General features: G+C 37.8%; 1 protein-coding gene across 4 annotated transcripts in view; it reads right to left on the bottom strand.

The window, feature by feature from the left end:
- Positions 1 to 19051, bottom strand: part of LOC126248795 (uncharacterized) — a 119221-nt gene that overhangs the window by 37745 nt on the left and 62425 nt on the right. For all 4 annotated transcript variants that reach the window (XM_049950185.1, XM_049950181.1, XM_049950182.1 and 1 more), the window contains one exon: positions 2830 to 2872. In XM_049950185.1, coding sequence (XP_049806142.1) covers positions 2830 to 2872 — 43 coding nt within the window. The remainder of the gene's footprint in view (positions 1 to 2829; positions 2873 to 19051) is intronic.

Genomic DNA, 19051 nt, shown 5'->3' with positions numbered 1-19051 from the left:
CCTCGGTAACTCCAAGGTTTTTTTTTTTTCCTGCACTGAGTGAAAAAATAGCCTACACTTACTGCCACCAATGAATTTCAGCAAATATTATCCATGTATACACTATATACATGGATAATATTTGTAGCTCTCCAGCTCGCTTATGGCTATGGAAGTCTCGAACCAGTGCAACTCTACATGTGTTTCATATATAATACATTTGGTTCTTTTTATCTAACATTAAACACTTGATATTATTATTATTGTTATTATACTTAATTGTCTAATTACTGAGCAATTTTGAAATGCACTGAATCATCACAATTCTTTCTTTTATCCCTCTCCAAAACTAATAGAGTAACAAAAACAAGCATACACACCTGCCCCCCCCCCCTTCCACACACACACACACACACACACACACACACACACACACACACACACACACCTGCCCCCCCCCCTTTCCACACACACACACACACACACACACACACACACACACACACACACACACACACACACACGGCAGGACTGTCAGATGCGATGATGAGGACTGTGTAGGAGAGTAGAAGAGACTGGTTGATTGATTTGGGGGAGGGGATCAAACAGCGAGGTCATCGGTCCCATTGGATTAGGGAAGGATGGGGAAGGAAGTCGGCCGTGCCCTTTCAAAGGAATCATCCTGGCATTTGCCTGAAGCGATTTAGGGAAATCACAGAAAACCTAAATCAGGATGGCCAGATGCGGCTTTGAACCATCAACAGAAGAAAAGGAAAAAATGCAGCCAGAGACAACAGAGGCAACAGGGGAAGGAATTATGAATATGGCACCAGTATTTGGCCCCATGATGTTGCATAGGGTACTCAATAAATGAAGAGGTTTCAGTTGGAGTGGGAGAGAGGCGGGAGACACAAACAGTGGAGAGATACTGTGGGTGAACTTTAAAATATAGATGGATTGGGGTGAAGTGAAGTGAAATACTGTATATTAGGGTGTGGGTGTGGGTGTGGAGGCAAGGCACGTGGACAGAGGATATCAGAGATTAAGATTAAAGTGTCTGCAGGATCAATGGACATATTATAAAGGCGACGCGCGTGTGTGTGCTTGTGTGTAAGGAGATCTAGGCAATACAGATTGTAAAGAAGTCATTGTACTATGCACTCACCCAGCACATTGCAGTCTATCCGACCACATACTTATCCTAATTCTCCTCTCTACAGTAACTTCTTTACACCCTAACATGAGCATCCCCACCCACCAGATGGCCACCTAAATAATGCCCTTTTCCTTTTCCTACATAACCATGGCCAATGGTCATGAGCCAAAATGCTACACTTCAATGCAGCTTCACAGAATGTGCCACGAGTTCTCCCCTCCCCTCCCCCCTCCCAAAAAATAAATAAATAAATAAATAAATGAGTACAATGCTTTCTGAATGATAGCACATCTTTTCATACCTCAACTTTCTTGGCCTCAATCTCCATTAGCCTCAGCCCCACACTCTTCTCCATTTCAGATGAAATCCAATGCCCACCCTCGCCGCCCCCCCCCCCCCCCCCACAAACACTATACTCTAATCAAATCCACTTATTCGTGAATCTTCACCCACACTGTTTTCTCCACACTCTGCCTCTCCTCTGTTCAACCATTCTCCACACACCCTCCTTTTTCCACCTCAGCCTCACCACCTACTTCATGGAATTTAGCTTCCCAGCCTATTCAAATTACACATTCATATCTTTGCCTCCTGCTGCCTCTCCCTTCCACAGCAATCACTTTCCCTTCCCTTCTTACACTCTACACCTGACACTTCACATCAACCTAGTCAGGCTGCAGAGACAGGATAAAGTAATTCTGCGTAAATTTGTAATATTTCCTTATAAACTAAACATCCCTCTTCCCCAACCGCCTCTGCTTTTTTTCCCCCATACCCATTTCTTCCACTTTCCTCTTATTTCACTTCTCATTTCTCTTCTGCTCAGTCCATCTTCTCAGCCTGTCCTCCTACCGTCTCTGGACTGAAGCCGTCTACGAAGTTTGACCTTCTACTTTCCTTGACATCCAGCACATCATCTGTATCTGCTCCCATTCTCACAACAGGTGGATCCTATCCAAATTGGGGCCTGAGGAACCTGCACCTCCTTCCCAAACTTGTCTCTCTTTCCTCTATGAGGAAGGAACCAATATTTCCAAAAAGCTAGCAATATATTTTTCATTGTTAAATATGTTTCAGCAGAACTGGAATTTTGCATCCAGGAGAAAAGTTCTGGGCAGACATTATATCTCCTTGTGATTTTAAATTTTCTCAAATGAATTCTGCTTTGATACAGTTATATACTGTAATGTTATACATAACATAATTGATAGAATATACACTTTACTAACAGTTCAAGCATTTCACTTCAACTGTAACTCTGAAAGGAAAAGTAAAACCATCTGCTATAGCTACCCTCACATTAGTGCAAGCCCACAGCATCATGGTGAGTCTTGTGTAGAATTTTTAGGGAAAAGGGAGAGGTCCATTCCAAGTTGAAGCTTTGAGTCAGTCAATGAGATATGCTTGGATGATTCATATCAAAAAGCACTGCTCATAAAAGTCACATTTCCAGGTTTGAGTCTTCATCTGGCATATAGTTCCAGCTTATGTTCATACATAGGCTGTTATTTGATTTCTTGGTAACCTGACCTGAATTTTTAATGATTTCTTTGTGTTAACAAATATTACATTACAAATCTGAGATTTTTCTCAATTTTTTAAAAAGTTTTGTTTTTCATTTTTACCAATTGAATCTGTAAAAATAAGTCTGACAGGAATAGTAATCACAGAACATGATGTTATATTACTCTTACCTGTATATCCTGGATATGATGGAAACTGTGAGGGAGCTCCAAACTAAAAAAAAAAAAAGTTCGGTTAAAAAATACAAATGGGTAACACTTATTTTAATTTCTGTAACTTACATTTAATGCCAGTTGGATAAAACAAGTTTCAAGCTTAGTCATACAAATAAAGAGTGGAACTGGAAATGTTTTACATGCCATTTTTTGAAAAAATTGTTTTCAGTGCTATTGTGTTCAACTGTTACATGCCCCTTCAGTTGTTCCAAGTGTTAATCATGGACGAAATGTAGGTGCATATTCTTTGTGCCTAGCAGTGCAACAACAAACATGGATTGTCAAGAAATACGAGTAATGTTCTTTCATCAACAGACAGCCATGACAAATCTACCCAGCATGTTCAAAGAAACAAAATGAGACATCAGCGACTAGTGCAGTAAAATCTGGAGCATGAACTAAACATGTAGTACATACTCACTTTCGGACAAAAATAACACTGGAAAATGACTACCACTTGTATAACAGGCTGCAATGATGTAGCAAAAATGAAGCACAGATTTGCACAAGAACTCCACATAATTTTCTAGAAATGGATAAACCTAAAATACAGTAGTTGCTACAGTGCCTCATATGCACAATGTAATTTATAGTTCACGTGTGAACAAAGAACTATGGTAAACAAACATTAAAATAAAGAAACTGTGTTCAGAATACACTAAGTGTTATGTGTAGTATATAAGTAAGCTGCACTACAACCTACATATGAAACATGGAATGCACTTTAACTATGAAGGGTAAAGGTTCATGTACCATCATGTCAATGGAATAATTAAAAAAAGCTTTTCAGGAATAAAACTGTCTATTAGCTTCATGTACATCCCACTGGCAACAGTATGGGAAGTAAAATGAACAAAAACGACGAAAGAAAATGCAACACTACTGGTGATCCAAATTTAAACTAAAATATGGCACCCCACTACCTAGCCACGAATAAAACTGATCCAAAAGTTTATCACAATAATGTACAGTGCCCATGTAATAATACTGACAAAATTAATCTATTATTAACAGGTGAATTATAGGATAACTCAATATTCCGCATTTATGAGCACTGGCTTAACCTTGAATTAACTCAACACGCAAAAATAAACAAATTCATAGTGTGTTCCTACTATTGCAGAAATAAAAGTAAGCAAGGTGGGGTAGCAGTTTGCATAAGGGAAAGTGTGGAGTGTACTACCTTACCTGACTTAATTGGAAAAAATTTTGAAACGGACTACCAAATAACAGCCACAAAAAGTTTGGTTACTGCTACAAATTACCGATCACCATATGGAAATTTTGAACTTTTCTTAAATACGAGAGCTGTCTGAAAAGTTCTCAGCCTTGTGCAGTGATCACAGCACTATTTGTACGAGTCTCCCCTGCCCGCCTATGTTGGTACGTGTGTCAGCAGCTGCCACATTATATTGCAAATCATTCGAGGCGGCAGTTGATTGTAGGTATTCATTTGAACCAGTTTTGGTGCATTTGGCGCTGAAAACGGAAAGAAGATCTAGTACCCTGCAGTGATTTAATTCATCCTCAAACAAGGTTCTACCAAAATTCATTTGCAGTTTGCAAATGTCTATGGTGTCTCTCTACTTTCAATGTTCACTTTTAACACTTATATCAGTTAGAAGTAGGTTTATATTATGTAACTGTCTATCTGCAATTTATGAAGGATGTATTCTGTGTTGTTTAAAATCCTTGATCTATGGCAAGGAAATTAGTTTTGTAATGTATATACGAAAAAAGTAAAAGAATATGTTGAAATGGTACATTATTATAACATGAATATGTTTATATAAAGAAAATGTTTGCTAAAAGCTGGTTCACGCTTACAGCACTTGTATTTGTAACATGTAAACGCTGTAGGGAAGTCCCTCTGCAATGGAAGTGGCATGGCATGATGTAGAAGGTGGGTTTGGTGGTCAAACTGAGCGGTTCCTTTGTGTGAATGGCATGCAGTATGTGGCTAGCCTTAGCACGGTACACTTCCATGGTGCTAAAAGAGGCAATTGGAAGTTGCATTATAAAGGATTTGCCTCAGATGTGGATCTGGCTATTATTTGGTATTCACAGCATAATGGAATGACTCTAATATGTTGAAAATCTGACACTAAGAAGAGATTTTATAGAGCATTTTTATATCTAGAGTCATGGGTATAGTTAGCTGCCATGTCGCCTGCCACCAATCTTCACTACCTGCTTCACAAACTTCATAATTCAGTTAAGTAATGTATATGGGCAAGGACCAGTTAATTTGTGTTGTTTCAGTGATAACCATATAAAACCTAAATCTGTGTCCTGAACCATATTTTCAATCCTGATCACGAACCTCCACGTGGTCCTCACCTAAGTGCTACTAAGACAGAGTATCCTGATTTAAATGAACTATTCCTGCATTCATGTGTTTAAAAGTGATTTTTGTCTAAAGTAAAAGAAGTAGTAAAAAATCTAAAGCTAAAACCACAAAAGTGAAGTTGGATAGGCTTTTGCTAAAAACTCCTTAGTGTATTAAAAAATATAGTTTTGTAGGATTACAATGCAAGATTATGTAAATATTATTGTCTAGAATACCTACTACACAGGTGATTAAAAGGCAAATACATACAAATCTTTAATGATCAGATTTACAATAGTAATCTTAGAAGTGAAATTATGGTCATTTTCAAAATTAGTGTGGTTTTGGTTTCTATCATGAATGGTTCCTTTTTTTGAAGTTAATTAAGTCCAGTGTTGTATTTTATTGTCTTGCAAAGTAATTTATGAACTACTCCAAGTGAAGTGAATGATAAGATTTTTGAATTAGTCTTTACTACTGTAATAATCAAAGAGTGTTGTCTAGTGAAACTATACTAGTTTATGGGTCACCATCATATTCGTCACCTATTAGGAAAAAATTGAACTATTACTGTAGCTAAGGAAAACATATATTTAGAGGAGCTTAAACAGTGTATTTATGATATTATTCATGTTTATTCGTGTTTTTCATGTCAGTTAAGAAAGAAGCCCCTCATGTCCAAATTTAGTTCTGCACTTCATGCAGTGACATTTCAGTATTTGATTAAGTAATGCTCTGGAATGTGGTTGTCCTTAGTATGAGCTTGGTACAAATTTACTCCCCATAATGTACTTTGTGTGTGTGTGTGTGTGTGTGTGTGTGTGTGTGTGTGTGTGTGTGTGTGTGTGTGTGTGTGTGTTTTATTGGTTAACTGCTGCTACACACAGTACAGAGTGCACTGTGTCAATTAGTATCCTATTTGCTATTCAAAGGGAAATCTCAACAAAAGTAACTTCAATAACCAATATTCAATTTTCTTCAATATACATTTTGAGATTAATGTGCCTAATTGGGCTGGCGACTGTTCATTTTCTCTTTCGTTTACGATTTTACCACTTTCTTTAATTCCCAAGATTAAAGCCCTTTTGGTTTTCCTGTTATTTCACCAATTTCAAATTTATAGTCTGATACCCTTGTCCATTAGACAAACACGTGGTCAAACTTTTAAATCCTCTCAGAGGGTAACGTTAGCATGTTTCACAGCACGTTAGAGTGTTATATGTGCCATTCCAGTGACAGGACTAAGGGTTCTGTTATAGAGTGAAATACGTTAGTGTTATACATTGTCAAGAAATGGGCAGCCGAGTTTAAACATGGCCGTGAAAGTATCCAAGATGTTCCATGCAAAGGACATACATAAGTGCAAGAACACCAGAAATTGTTGGAAAAATGCAATATATCATTTTGGACGGTCAGCGTATAAAGATGGACGAAATTGCTTATGCTCTAGGGATTATCAAAGGCATGTGTTGGTCTCATCTTGCACCGGGACTTGAATATGAGAAAGCCTTGTGTAAGATTGGTGCCACGTGTGCTCACTGCAGAACGAAAACACATTTACATGACATTTTCAGGAAACTGCTTGGTGTGTTTTAAGAGAAACATAAGTGACTTTTTGCACCAATACATGACAGTAGATAAAACATGCATTCACTGCTACACACCTGAATCCAAACAACAGTCTATGCAGTGGACAGAAGCTGGTTCTTCAACTCCAAAGAAAGCAAGGATGGTACCATTGGTGAGAAAGAGCATGGCATCGATGTTCTGGGATGTGAAAGGAATTCTGTCGATTTGCGACCTTGAAAAATGTAAAACCATAACCGGAGACTACTACTCTTAACTTCTAATAAAACTGGACACAAGAATTTGTGAAAAGAGACCAAGTTTGAAGAAGTAAAACGCCATTTTCCATCAGAACAAAGTACCTACCCAGAAAAGTGTCTTGGCAATGGAGAAATTGAAGGATTCACACTATGAAGTGCTGGAACATCCTCCCTATTCCCTAGATTTGGCTCCCTGAGGCTTCCATCTATTCTCAAAACTGAAGAAATTCCTCATAAACAGCACTTTTTGTCCAATCAAGAAGACATTGTGGCTGTAGCAGCACTTTGGGAGGAACACTACAGAGAGGGGATAATGGCAATGGAACACCACTGGATGAAATATACTCAGACAAGAACTGAACATGTTTAAAAAATAAACCTCCTTTGACAGCATAAAAAAAACAAAGAGGCCCTTTGGAACCTTGCTGCATTCTACAATTTAAGGGCTAAAGTAGAGGCTGCTACCCAAGTAACACATACTTAAAACTGCTCTAGATAAGTTCATAGTCAAGAAAAGTTTACACTTCAATAAAAATTTTCAGTGCAAGCTTTAGTGACCGTCTTGTTCAAATACCAAGCTTGAAAATAAAAGTACTTTCAACAACACACCTTTAAGACTCGCATGTAGAAGTTATAGTCAGGATAACATAAGCTACTTCAACAGCTTATGAAACAAAGAAAAATGGACACAAGCTAACTAAAATAATGACATAAATGAAAAAGTCAGCACCTTCATTGATACATAAACATGTTTCTTTCAAATTGCATCTCCACAGAAAACTGTAACCATATGGGAAAATTCTAGAACACACAGTTGGATCACAAGGGGAACAAGGGTTTCACATTACAAAAAGAGACTACTTGTGTAACATGTGTGACCTTAAAAATCCCTCACCTGAATCACATGTACACTGTGAAAACATTCCAAAATACTCAGAAAATAAGTATATGTAGAGGATCAATGTACATAATCCCTGTCTCTCAAGGTGAAAGTAGCAAAAGCAATAAAAAGACAAAAAAACTTCTACCCCTACTGGCATTGATGGTATCCAAGCTACGATCTCAAAGAAAGAGCACCAAATCTATGTGAAATACTCCCACATTTATGTGACAGCTCACTTCAAGCAGGCACTTTCCCTCACATACTGAAAACATCTAAGGTTACTTCAGTATAGAAAAAAAGGAGAGAGATATTGTAAATAACTACAGACACATCACAATTTCAAGAATAGGAGACAAACTTATGTATTACAATGTTATGAAATCTGTAAATAAAAATAATATCCTGTGTAATGAATAACTGGGATTCTGAAATAAGTGATCAACAGCAACTGCCATATATGAATGCATCAACTGCATATTAACCCTGATCGAGAAAAAACAGGACTCAAGAGGACTATTTGTTGACTTATCAAAAGTTTTTGACGTGCTGTATCACAAGTATCTGTTGTCAAAGCTTGATGAATGTGGTATTAAAGCTTAGTCCAACACATGGATCAGTTCCTTTCTGACCAATCATAGGCAAGCAGTGTGCATCCACACACAAATATTAACCCAGAACAAATGTGAACCTAAAAACATTATGGAAACCTTTAAATTCTGCAGATTTTTTTTTTAAAAAAAACTGCAACTGTGTTATTCATGATCACTTTGCAAGACAAAACACAACTGCTTTCACTCCACTATAGAATATTTCAATTTATAAAGTGTACTATATAAATATTTAATGTGTATGGTGTATTATGGTAATAAGCACTTACAGAAATCACTGTCACCTGTATACAGGTGTACATAAAGTCCGGGAACATTTTCAGTTATTTATTGCACAAGAACTATACATCGTACAGATATAATATATATTGCATTTTGAAGAGAAACTCTTAAAGCATTTTTTTTCCCCCTTTTTTTCTTATACAAACATTTGGTATGCAAACCATGAGTGACCCAGCAGACGTCAATACAGTAATCAAATTCTTGCCATACAAGTCCCAACATGGCATCATCGACTGTGGCAGTCGCTTCCCATATTTTCTCCTGAACCTCTGCTACGTCACGTGGCAGAGGCAGTACATACACCAGATCTTTAATGTGTCCCCACAGAAAAAATTTGTACGGAGTGAGATCTGGTGATCGGGGAGGCCATTTCATTTCATGAAACAGCTGTCCCCTTGCACGGCCGATCCATCGATGCGGCAGCTCTGTGTATAGGTACCCACGAACTTCACGATGAAAATGGGGTGGAGCCCCATCCTGCTGAAAGATGAACGGAGAGTCTGATTGCATTTGAGGCAACAGCCATTGCTGCAACATGTCCAAGTAAGAATATATAGTGACAGTGCTCTCAGCAAAGTGCTCTCACATCTGAACTCTCCATGTTTGTGACTAGCGCTGACTATCTGCATATTACCAAACTAAGATGTGGCGGTATATATGAAAAAAACTTTCAGGGTTTCTCTTCAAAATGACATATGTATGATATCTGTACAATGTTTGGTTCTTGAGTAATAAATAATTGAAAGTGTTCCCAGACTTTATGTACACCCTGTACTATAAACAGACTTGCCCAATGTCTTGTGCATAAGCTGCTTTGTAGACAAAAGGATCAATAAAATAAAATTTACAGTTCATCACAAGTTCCATAAGCTACAGCTAAGAACTCATTCCGTATCATTACAATGCAAACAACTGACTACTTTGATTTTAAAGATGGTGCTGAAACATTATTCGGGATGCAGCCGCGTGTAAGATCTCTACATGCAATATGATCGAAGTGTTTCAAACTCGTTCCTCTCAAACGGCTATAACAAACTCTTACTCAGAGACAGAAGAATGGAAAAAAACATAAGTGTATTCAAAAGAGGAAAGACCATGTCAGATGTATGCCTTGATGCACTTCACCTGAAAGACTAGTCATGTTTATCAGTTGCAGAACAGGAAGACCTGTTGGCAATGTGGCCATTTCTTCAATAGCACAGTTTAACCCCCAAGTATAGTTTTATAAGAAACAGAAGTCAATATTAAACAGTGTTGAGGTGTGCAACATAATTCTGTGTTATCAGAATACCTTTTCAGTTTTTTGGATTGCAAATAAGTTATGAACAACAAAAGATATGTTCCTTTTGGATCCGCATAAAAAAGTGAGTTTTGGCACTCAGAACATTTCCCACTTCCACCCTTCAAACATTGTCAATTTTTCTTGAAACACATGTACTTTGGAACAAGATGTGCAATATATTCTTTTTCTCATGTCTGATTCCATGGGGAAGCAGTAATGCGTAGCCACTGTATTTATCTCAAGTAATAATGGGTACATTAATCAATTGCAAACAATGTTTATTGCATATCAAGATTTTGGTCACTGCGTGGCCATCTCAAGTGCTAAGCTAAACTAAAAATGTAAAGAACCAGTTACAATAAGGTAACATGAATGCCTTATTAAATGTACAGTTGTATACACTTTAAATTAGAGTCTTTTATAAAATAATACCACTAAATGTAAGTTAAAACATTAAAACAACTTGTATATGCACACAGTCCCAAATGCACTATTCATGTCAAAGGTTGAGTTCACACTGTTGCTGCTGTTTACAGTTAAAACACAGGCTGCTTCAGTGTACGTCATATCAATCCTCAGCACCCTCTTTACATGTATTGACAACATGTATTAACTTTTTTTACAATTCATATGTTTTATCACTTTATTTACTAATTTATACCTTTTGAAAACTTATGTATATAAACAGATAAGGTGGTTGTAACTAAAAACAGTGATTAATGTTGTAGAATTATACATGGTGGTAATTGTGTTAACTAACCAGTGACATTGGTTATTGCTGCACACTTTACAATTGAACATAGCTTAAAAATATGAAAATCTTGTTCAAAATAACTAAGCTAGTAATTTTTAAATTAAAACTGTTTTACATTCTAAGTACAGTTGAAGGAACTTGGAACAGACAAGAGTGGTGGTGTAAGTTGTTATGCCAGGAACAGTATAGCAAAAGGACAAGAAGTCTTTCTGCTTTAAAATGTCCTCTCATAAGTTTCACATAAAAACACATTACAATTTACACAGTTTGGTATTAAAACTAATAAACTTTTAACTACATCATGCAACAATGTGGAAAATACGTAACATTTGTCTCCAGAAACTTTGTACTTGTATGCTATCTATAAGGATTGTAATCATAACTAGGTTGTTGTTGTCAGATCAGCCTCTTTGGATTGACCCACAGTAGCCGAGTTCCTATGATTTTTAAACAGTTCCCAAGTTTGGGAGTTTCTCATGGTCATCTGCTTATTAAGTAGTGTCCTACAAGACAATGCTTTCAAGACAATGATTTCAAACTCCAAAAGGTCTATACACCTACCCTTTTCGCATGAGTGGAACATCCTCATGTGTGAGGACGAAATTGGTACACTATGACCACTTTCAAGACAGTGGGCAGTGAACTTAGATTTTTATGCTGCATTTTTACAGTCTAATACAACACATTCACTAAACCTGTCTACCAGTTTGTCCAACAAAACAAGCACCACAGTCAAGACATTCAGTTCTATAGACACCTGACCTATGGAAAAGAATTCTTGTTTCAATAATATTCTTTAAAATTCTACCAGAGCAGAAAAGGCGACATTTACTTTTTGTTTACTAAAAGCTGATGTCACCCTGTCACTAATTTTGCCATAGTATGGCAAACAAATGAACTTATTGTTGCTACTGCCAACTATAAAGAAACTATTTTCTTTCTGCCTTTTGTTTACCTTGTTGTTATACATGTTGTTATTGACCTTAGCAATATATTTTATCGTATTCAGCTTAGCTTCATGATCTGTACTTTAAAGTGGAATTATTTTTTTACAACTGATTGATGGTGAAATTAAAGTATGCCTTCCTGTGCTGAATGGTGTGGTCTGAGGTGTAATTTATGCTACTGCCCATACAGGTGCTTTCTGTAAATTCGAAATGCATGTTTCCCATTTAAAATAATAATGTTCAATTATAAAAAGTTAATCTATTTGACTTCATCTCACATGTGAATTCAAATTAAGACCATTTAACTTGTTGACAACTGTTGTAACATCATCATGAACTCTTAATTCATAGCAAAGTGTCGTTAACCTATCTAAAGTAGTACAGAGGTCTACTTGTCACACAGTGATTGTCCTGAAAGAATTTATTCCCCAAATGATTAAGAAAAATATCAGCTAAAAGGTCTGAAAAGGGGCTACCCATACTTAAACCCTCTTTCTGTAAAAATATATCCCCTTTGAATTTAAAGTAATTATACTCCAAAATTAATATAAGCAACTCAACATACTAACTGATTTCATCACTGGACAATTTGTTTTGTGGCAAAGTTTTGCTTAATGATTTCAATGGTGTTATTAATCTGAAAATTGATGTATAAATTAGTCATAACTAAAAAAAAAAAACAATTTCATGTCATTTGACACCGGTATATCTTTATTTTTTCTAACTACTTCATAACTTTTTTCATAGAGTATTAAATGTTAAAAACAAAGAACTTTTTTAAAAAATTGAAGCATTTCTTTGCTACTTTTCTAACAGGGTCACCTCTACTGTTAAAAATCAGCCTAATATACAAATATTTTTATGGACTTTTATTTGTGCTCTAAGAGTAGGAGTACATGGGTTCATCACTCTTAAGTGGTAGATTTCATTTGGTGAAAAACTTCACTACATTATTTTAATTTTTCATTAATTTTCTTACATGCTTCTCCAAGAAGGGAAGGCATATAGAGCTGTTGGAGAAGTTTGAAATCTTTCACTACCAGGCATCGTCTTGGAGGAAACTACTTAATGAGCAGGTGATCACGAGAAGCTCCCTGTTTTGAGAACTGATTCAAAATAATTGGGATTTTGCTACTACGGGCCAATCCCAACAGACACTAAGATCTGACAATAATGACCTAGTTATAATTACACTCCTTCTAGATTGCAGGGGAGCACTAAGTTTTGGAGACAAAGGTAAGGGGCAGTCAAATGAAAACCTAACAGCGACCACAATTGGACCATGGAATAGTTCCATTCAGAAGTAATCTCCATATGCATTAAGACATTTATCCCACTGGGAGACGAGACAATTAATTCTGTTTCAACTGTTGGCTTTTTTGTTTGCTGTCAGGCTCTCAGAATGCTGTCAGACAGAATTGTCCTGTTGCACAAAAATGCCCTCCCCTAAGCCAGTTGGCTAAAGGTAAGTTCAGCTACTTGGTCAGAAAACTGCAACATCCTTTGTACAGCCTGAACCTTTTAGCATGTGATTTTCAAACCTCTGGTGACCTGAAGAAAGACACACGTGGATGTCAGTTTCAGTTGGACGACGACGTGCAAGGGTAGGTGCAGTTGTGAATCTGTCAATGGCCAACTGCATTCTATGGAACAGGAATTGAACATCTCACCACCCAATGGGATAAATGTCTTAATGCATGAAGTGATTATGTTTGAATGGAACCATTCCATGATCCTGTTGTGGCGGGTGTTTCATTTTCATTTAACTGTTCCTCATGTAACATACACTACTGGCCATTAAAATTGCTACACCAAGAAGAAATGCAGATGATGAACAGGTATTCATTGGACAAATATATTATACTAGAACTGACATGTGATTATATTTTCACGCAATTTGGGTGCATAGATCCTGAGAAATCAGTACCCAGAACAACCACCTCTGGCCGTAATAATGGCCTTGATACGCCTGGCCATTGAGTCAGAGCTTGGATGGCGTGTACAGGTACAGCTGCCCATGCAAATTCAACACGATACCACAGTTCATCAAGAGTAGTGACTGGCGTATTGTGACGAGCCAGTTGCTCGGCCACCATTGACCAGACGTTTTCAATTGGTGAGAGATCTGGAGAATGTGCTGGCCAGGGCAGCAGTCGAACATTTTCTGTGTCCAGAAAGGCCCGTACAGGACCTGCAACATGCAAGTGTTGCATTATCCTGCTGAAATGTAGGGTTTCACAGGGATCGAATGAAGGGTAGAGCCACGGGTCATAACACATCTGAAATGTAACGTCCACTGTTCAAAGTGCCGTCAATGCGAACAAAGAGACGTGTAACCAATGGCACTCCATACCATCACGCTGGGTGATACGCCAGTATGGCGATGACGAATACATGCTTCCAATGTGCATTCACCGCGATGTCACTAAACATGGATGTGACCATCATGATGCCTAAAACAGAACCTGGATTCATCCGAAAAAAATGACGTTTTGCCATTCGTGCATCCAGGTTCATCATTGAGTACACCATCGCAGGCACTCCTGCCTGTGATGCAGCGTCAAGGGTAACCGCAGCCATGGTCTCCGAGCTGATAGTCCATTATGCTGCAAACGTCGTCGAACTGTTCGTGCAGATGGTTGCTGTCTTGCAAACATCCCCATCTGCTGACTCAGGAATCGAGACGTCGCTGCACGATCCATTACAGCCATGCGGATAAGATGCCTGTGATCTCGATTGCTAGTGATACGAGGCCGTTGGGATCCAGCACGGCGTTCCGTATTACCCTCCTGACCCCACCGATTCCGTATTCTGCTAACAGTTACTGGATGTCGACCAACGCGAGCAGCAATGTCGCCATACGATAAACCACAATCGCAATAGGCTACAATCTGATCTTTATCAAAGTCAGAAACGTGATGGTACGCATTTCTCCTCCTTACACGAGGCATCACAACAACGTTTCACCAGGCAACGCCGGTCAACTGCTTTTTGTGTATGAGAAATCGGTTGGAAACTTTCCTCACGTCAGCACGTTGTAGATGTCACCACCGGCGCCAACCTAGTGTGAATGCTCTGAAAAGCTAATCATTTGCATATCATAGCATCTACTTCCTGTCGGTTCAATTTCGCGTCTGTAGCACGACATCTTCCTGGTGTAGCAATTTTAATGGCCAGTAGTGTATTTCCCAAATTATTACATGGTACAGTTGAAAGTATTACTGTTAACACCAAATTGTGTAAAATTATAATTATTCTCATGTGAAACTTATGAGAGAGTGCATTTAAACCCAGAAAGACTTCCAGTTCTTTTAACAAACTGCTCCTGGTACAATAACTTATAACACCACTCTTGTCTGTCCACAAACTTTAGTAACTTAGCTATTTTGAGCAAGATGTTTTGTATTTTTAAACTATCTTTAATTGTAAAGTATCCAGCTACAACTGATGTCACTTGTTAGTTGACAAAATTACTACCATGTATAACTGTACAACATTAGTCACTGCTTTTACACCACCTTCTTCATTTTATGTGCTTAAGTTTTTAGACAGTATAAAATAATAAATAAAATGATAAAACATATGAATTATAAACTAATGTTAATGCACGTTATCAATGCATCACACATGTAAAGAGGACACTGAAGCACGCTCTGTTGTGACTGTGAAATCAAACTGACATGATTAGTTCAGTCAGGACAGTGTGCATTACAAGTGGTTTTAATGTTTTAACTTACATTTACTGGTACGTATCTCATGAATGACTCACATTTAAAGTGTACACAACTGACGTTTAATAAGGCTTTGGTGTTACCTTATCGTAAATGGTTCTTTATATGGCCTTTAGCACTGAAGATGGCCACAGAGTGACAAATCTCCATGGGCAATAAACATTATATGTGACTGATTGCTGTACTCTTTACCATATCAGATAATTTTTGTTTCCTGCTATAAATAAACAAGAGAAGAATTGTGCAAATCACTAAATTCAAACTACTAGAATGAAATTTTCACTCTACAGTGGAGTGTGCGCTGGTATGAAACTTCCTGGCAGATTAAAACTGTGTGCCGGACCTAGACTCGAACTCGGGACCTTTGCCTTTCGCGGGCAAGTGCTCTACCAACTGAGCTACCCAAGCACGACTCACGCCCCGTCCTCACAGCATTAATTCCACCAGTACCTTGTCTCCTACCTTCCAAACTTTACAGAAGCTCTCCTGCTTGGCCGCCTGGCACAACAGTCATTACCAGGAGTTCCAATGCACCAAAAAGATAACCAACCACACCTAGACTTTCATGAGGAGTTCACAGTGCAGGGTACCAGCAGTCTGGTCCCCTTCGTATAAGGTGGCTCAGCCAGATGGGTACATGACAGCCCCACCCCACAGACTGGCTACCGAGCTGGTGACCTAGCGAGGAGGTGAAATGGCTATGGAAGAAAGGGGGGAGAGGAGGAGGAGGAGGAGGAGGAGGAGGGGCTGGAGTGGGGAAGGGAGGGGCTGGAGTGGGGAAGGGAGGGGCTGGAGTGGGGAAGGGAGGGGCTGGAGTGGGGAAGGGAGGGGCTGGAGTGGGGAAGGGAGGGGCTGGAGTGGGGAAGGGAGGGGCTGGAGTGGGGAAGGGAGGGGCTGGAGGTCTTGCCTTTATTAAATGATTTAGGCTGCTTTGCTACACTGCATATATCTACTTCTAAGTTACTCATGTTGGCAGTAGTAGTTGGTCAGATTCTGGAATATTTTCTTCATCTTCTTTAGTGGAGAAATTTTGGAAAACCATGTTTAGTACCTCTGCTTTAGTGGCACTGTCACCAGCAACATCACCACTTATCTTGCAGTGAAGTTATTGATTGTGAGTAATGCAGTGATTGTAAGACCATAAAAATACAAAACCTCAGCACCAAGCATTGCATCACATGGTGGATGTCAACAATATTGTGAAGAGAGCAGCAAGCCCTTTTAGAGAAAATTTAACATAGGCTTTCAATAGGCATCAGAAACTGATGGCAATACTCATACCACTGATGGGTGATCACACTTACATTCTGTGGGAAATTTGCAGTACAGAAATAATGAGCATAAATCTGAATGTTTGCCACAATTACAGTTGTGCACTACCCATCAAAACAGATCACTGCTGGATGCTAGAATAATGGAAGAGCATCACATGAAGTGATGAATCATGTTCTATGTAGCAACATGCCTAACAATTTGTACTTACCTGTAGAGTTCTGCTGAGTGTCTTTAACAGAGTGCATAATCACGAATTTAATGGAACTGACATAGTAGAATTGACCTTTTTTTCTTCTTCACAGTTTGAACTTTATTCCATGGTTTAGTTTCTTGAAATACATCAGGTAATACTAGACAGGTATCTGCTTTCTAATGTCAAGACAGCAATATGAAACTGACTCATTTTTCAAAGTGGGAAGGTTTCCGTCTAAAAAGTGTAAGTTGCATGGTCTGACAAAACGGGTTAATAGGCTGTCCAAGTTCTTGATCTCTGCTCATCATCTCTGGTATGAATTATACTGTCAAAAGATAGTTATACATGATTATGCCATAAGATTTACAGAACAGTTCATCATGTTATTGGAAGTACGGAGGATACTATTTGAAAAGAGAGTTATTTGGTGGAATTTTTTCCTAGAAATGTCATTACTGTAGTGGATAGCTATTGAGGATATTACTGCAATTCAGATTCACTCTGTAGTAGGAGGCAAATGAGTGTTATATCTGGTTTGGTTCCTAAGATTTACACCTAAAATATTTTCTGATGTATTAAAACATCTTCAACCATTTTCACCAACACAGAGTCACAAGGCGAGGTTCATAAAACAATGACCAACAGGTTTTCTGAAGTTCTTGCACAACCTGGAAGTTCATGACTCTCTCAATGATATAACGCTTCACTGAAACAGGATAAGCTTGAACTACTGAGCATTGTCCTTCAGACAACCTAAATAAAGCGAAGTAGAACCAATTTTTTGCTACACGCTTTCCACAATATCTACTTTTTAAAAAAATCATGTTTTCTTTGTGTAGTGATCCCCTTTTTAATTATGAATGTTAAGAACAAAGTAGAAGCAGTATTTATTTTCACTCACTAGTTCTCAACAAATGCAAATGTGTGTGCTTTACAAATAACAAAGAGTAAATTACTTTCTGCATTTCACCTAACAAACTTTACCATGCTGACACTGACTTCACTGCACTTTTACCTTTTTATGGGCAATATGTTACTTATGAGGTAATTGTGATTAAGCATTTTAATGATGAAAGTGCCACAAATCTCTGTGCAGTGTCATTTAGGACATCAGGAAACTCAAATTTTAAATTCATTTTTACTCTATAATTTTCTGTCAGACCTACAAACTAGTTACATCACTCAATTTATCTGCAAGGAAATAAATGATATTTCCATTTGCTAAATCGAAGTTTACGTCCATATTCAGTTGTTAATAAGGTTATGAAAAGGCACTGGTCATTATTTTATGAGTACATTGCAAAGTGTAATTGTGAAGATCAAAACAAATCACCAATACGTTTCATCTTCCCTTAACATTTTAGGTGAAAACATTAGGTATTTTGCCCTGTATATTGTGTTTATTTATGGAATAAAAACTGCAGGTAAGAAATCATATTATCTAAATTTTTTAATTACATCATCTATTCCATTCACTTTATTCAGAACATTAAAAAATCTCATTCAGTTTGCTCTTCAAGTTCTGGCCACCATTTTCCAGTTGCATAAGGAACCATATAATTCATTTTTTACTCTCAGCTTTCTTTCTGCACAATGTGGTAGTTGGTCCATTGTAAAATAATACATTTCTCTTGTACTCATGTGAGATTCTGCTTCATTTGCCAAAACAAAGTGCAGTTTACACAACTTCATTTTTACTAGCATGCTAATGCAGTTGCAATAGCAACAGAATCCTTAAGCAGATCATAAGACAAGTCCACAACTTATGAAAAAGCTCATCATTGGTGGATAAATAAATTTGTAATTTCTTCACTTATATTGTTTGGAACCTTGACAAATTCTTTTCACCACTATTGGTGGCCCTTAGAATATTACATTATTTCATTGGCAAAAAGACCTACAATTACTTCTGTATCACAGTAGACAAGAAAGTTTCACATATTAACCATATGGCAAAATGCTCCTTTTTACGTGACATTGACTGTTAGAATCTCATTTTGGTATCTTCAGCCACTTATGAAATATGATAGTGGTTATGAATAGTTCACCCTTGTGCACTACATGTAA

The sequence above is a fragment of the Schistocerca nitens genome, chromosome 3 (genome assembly GCF_023898315.1).
Source record: "Schistocerca nitens isolate TAMUIC-IGC-003100 chromosome 3, iqSchNite1.1, whole genome shotgun sequence".
NCBI lineage: Eukaryota > Metazoa > Arthropoda > Insecta > Orthoptera > Acrididae > Schistocerca > Schistocerca nitens.
Note: the sequence above shows the minus strand (reverse complement) of the source record. Positions and strands in the feature narration are given on the sequence as shown.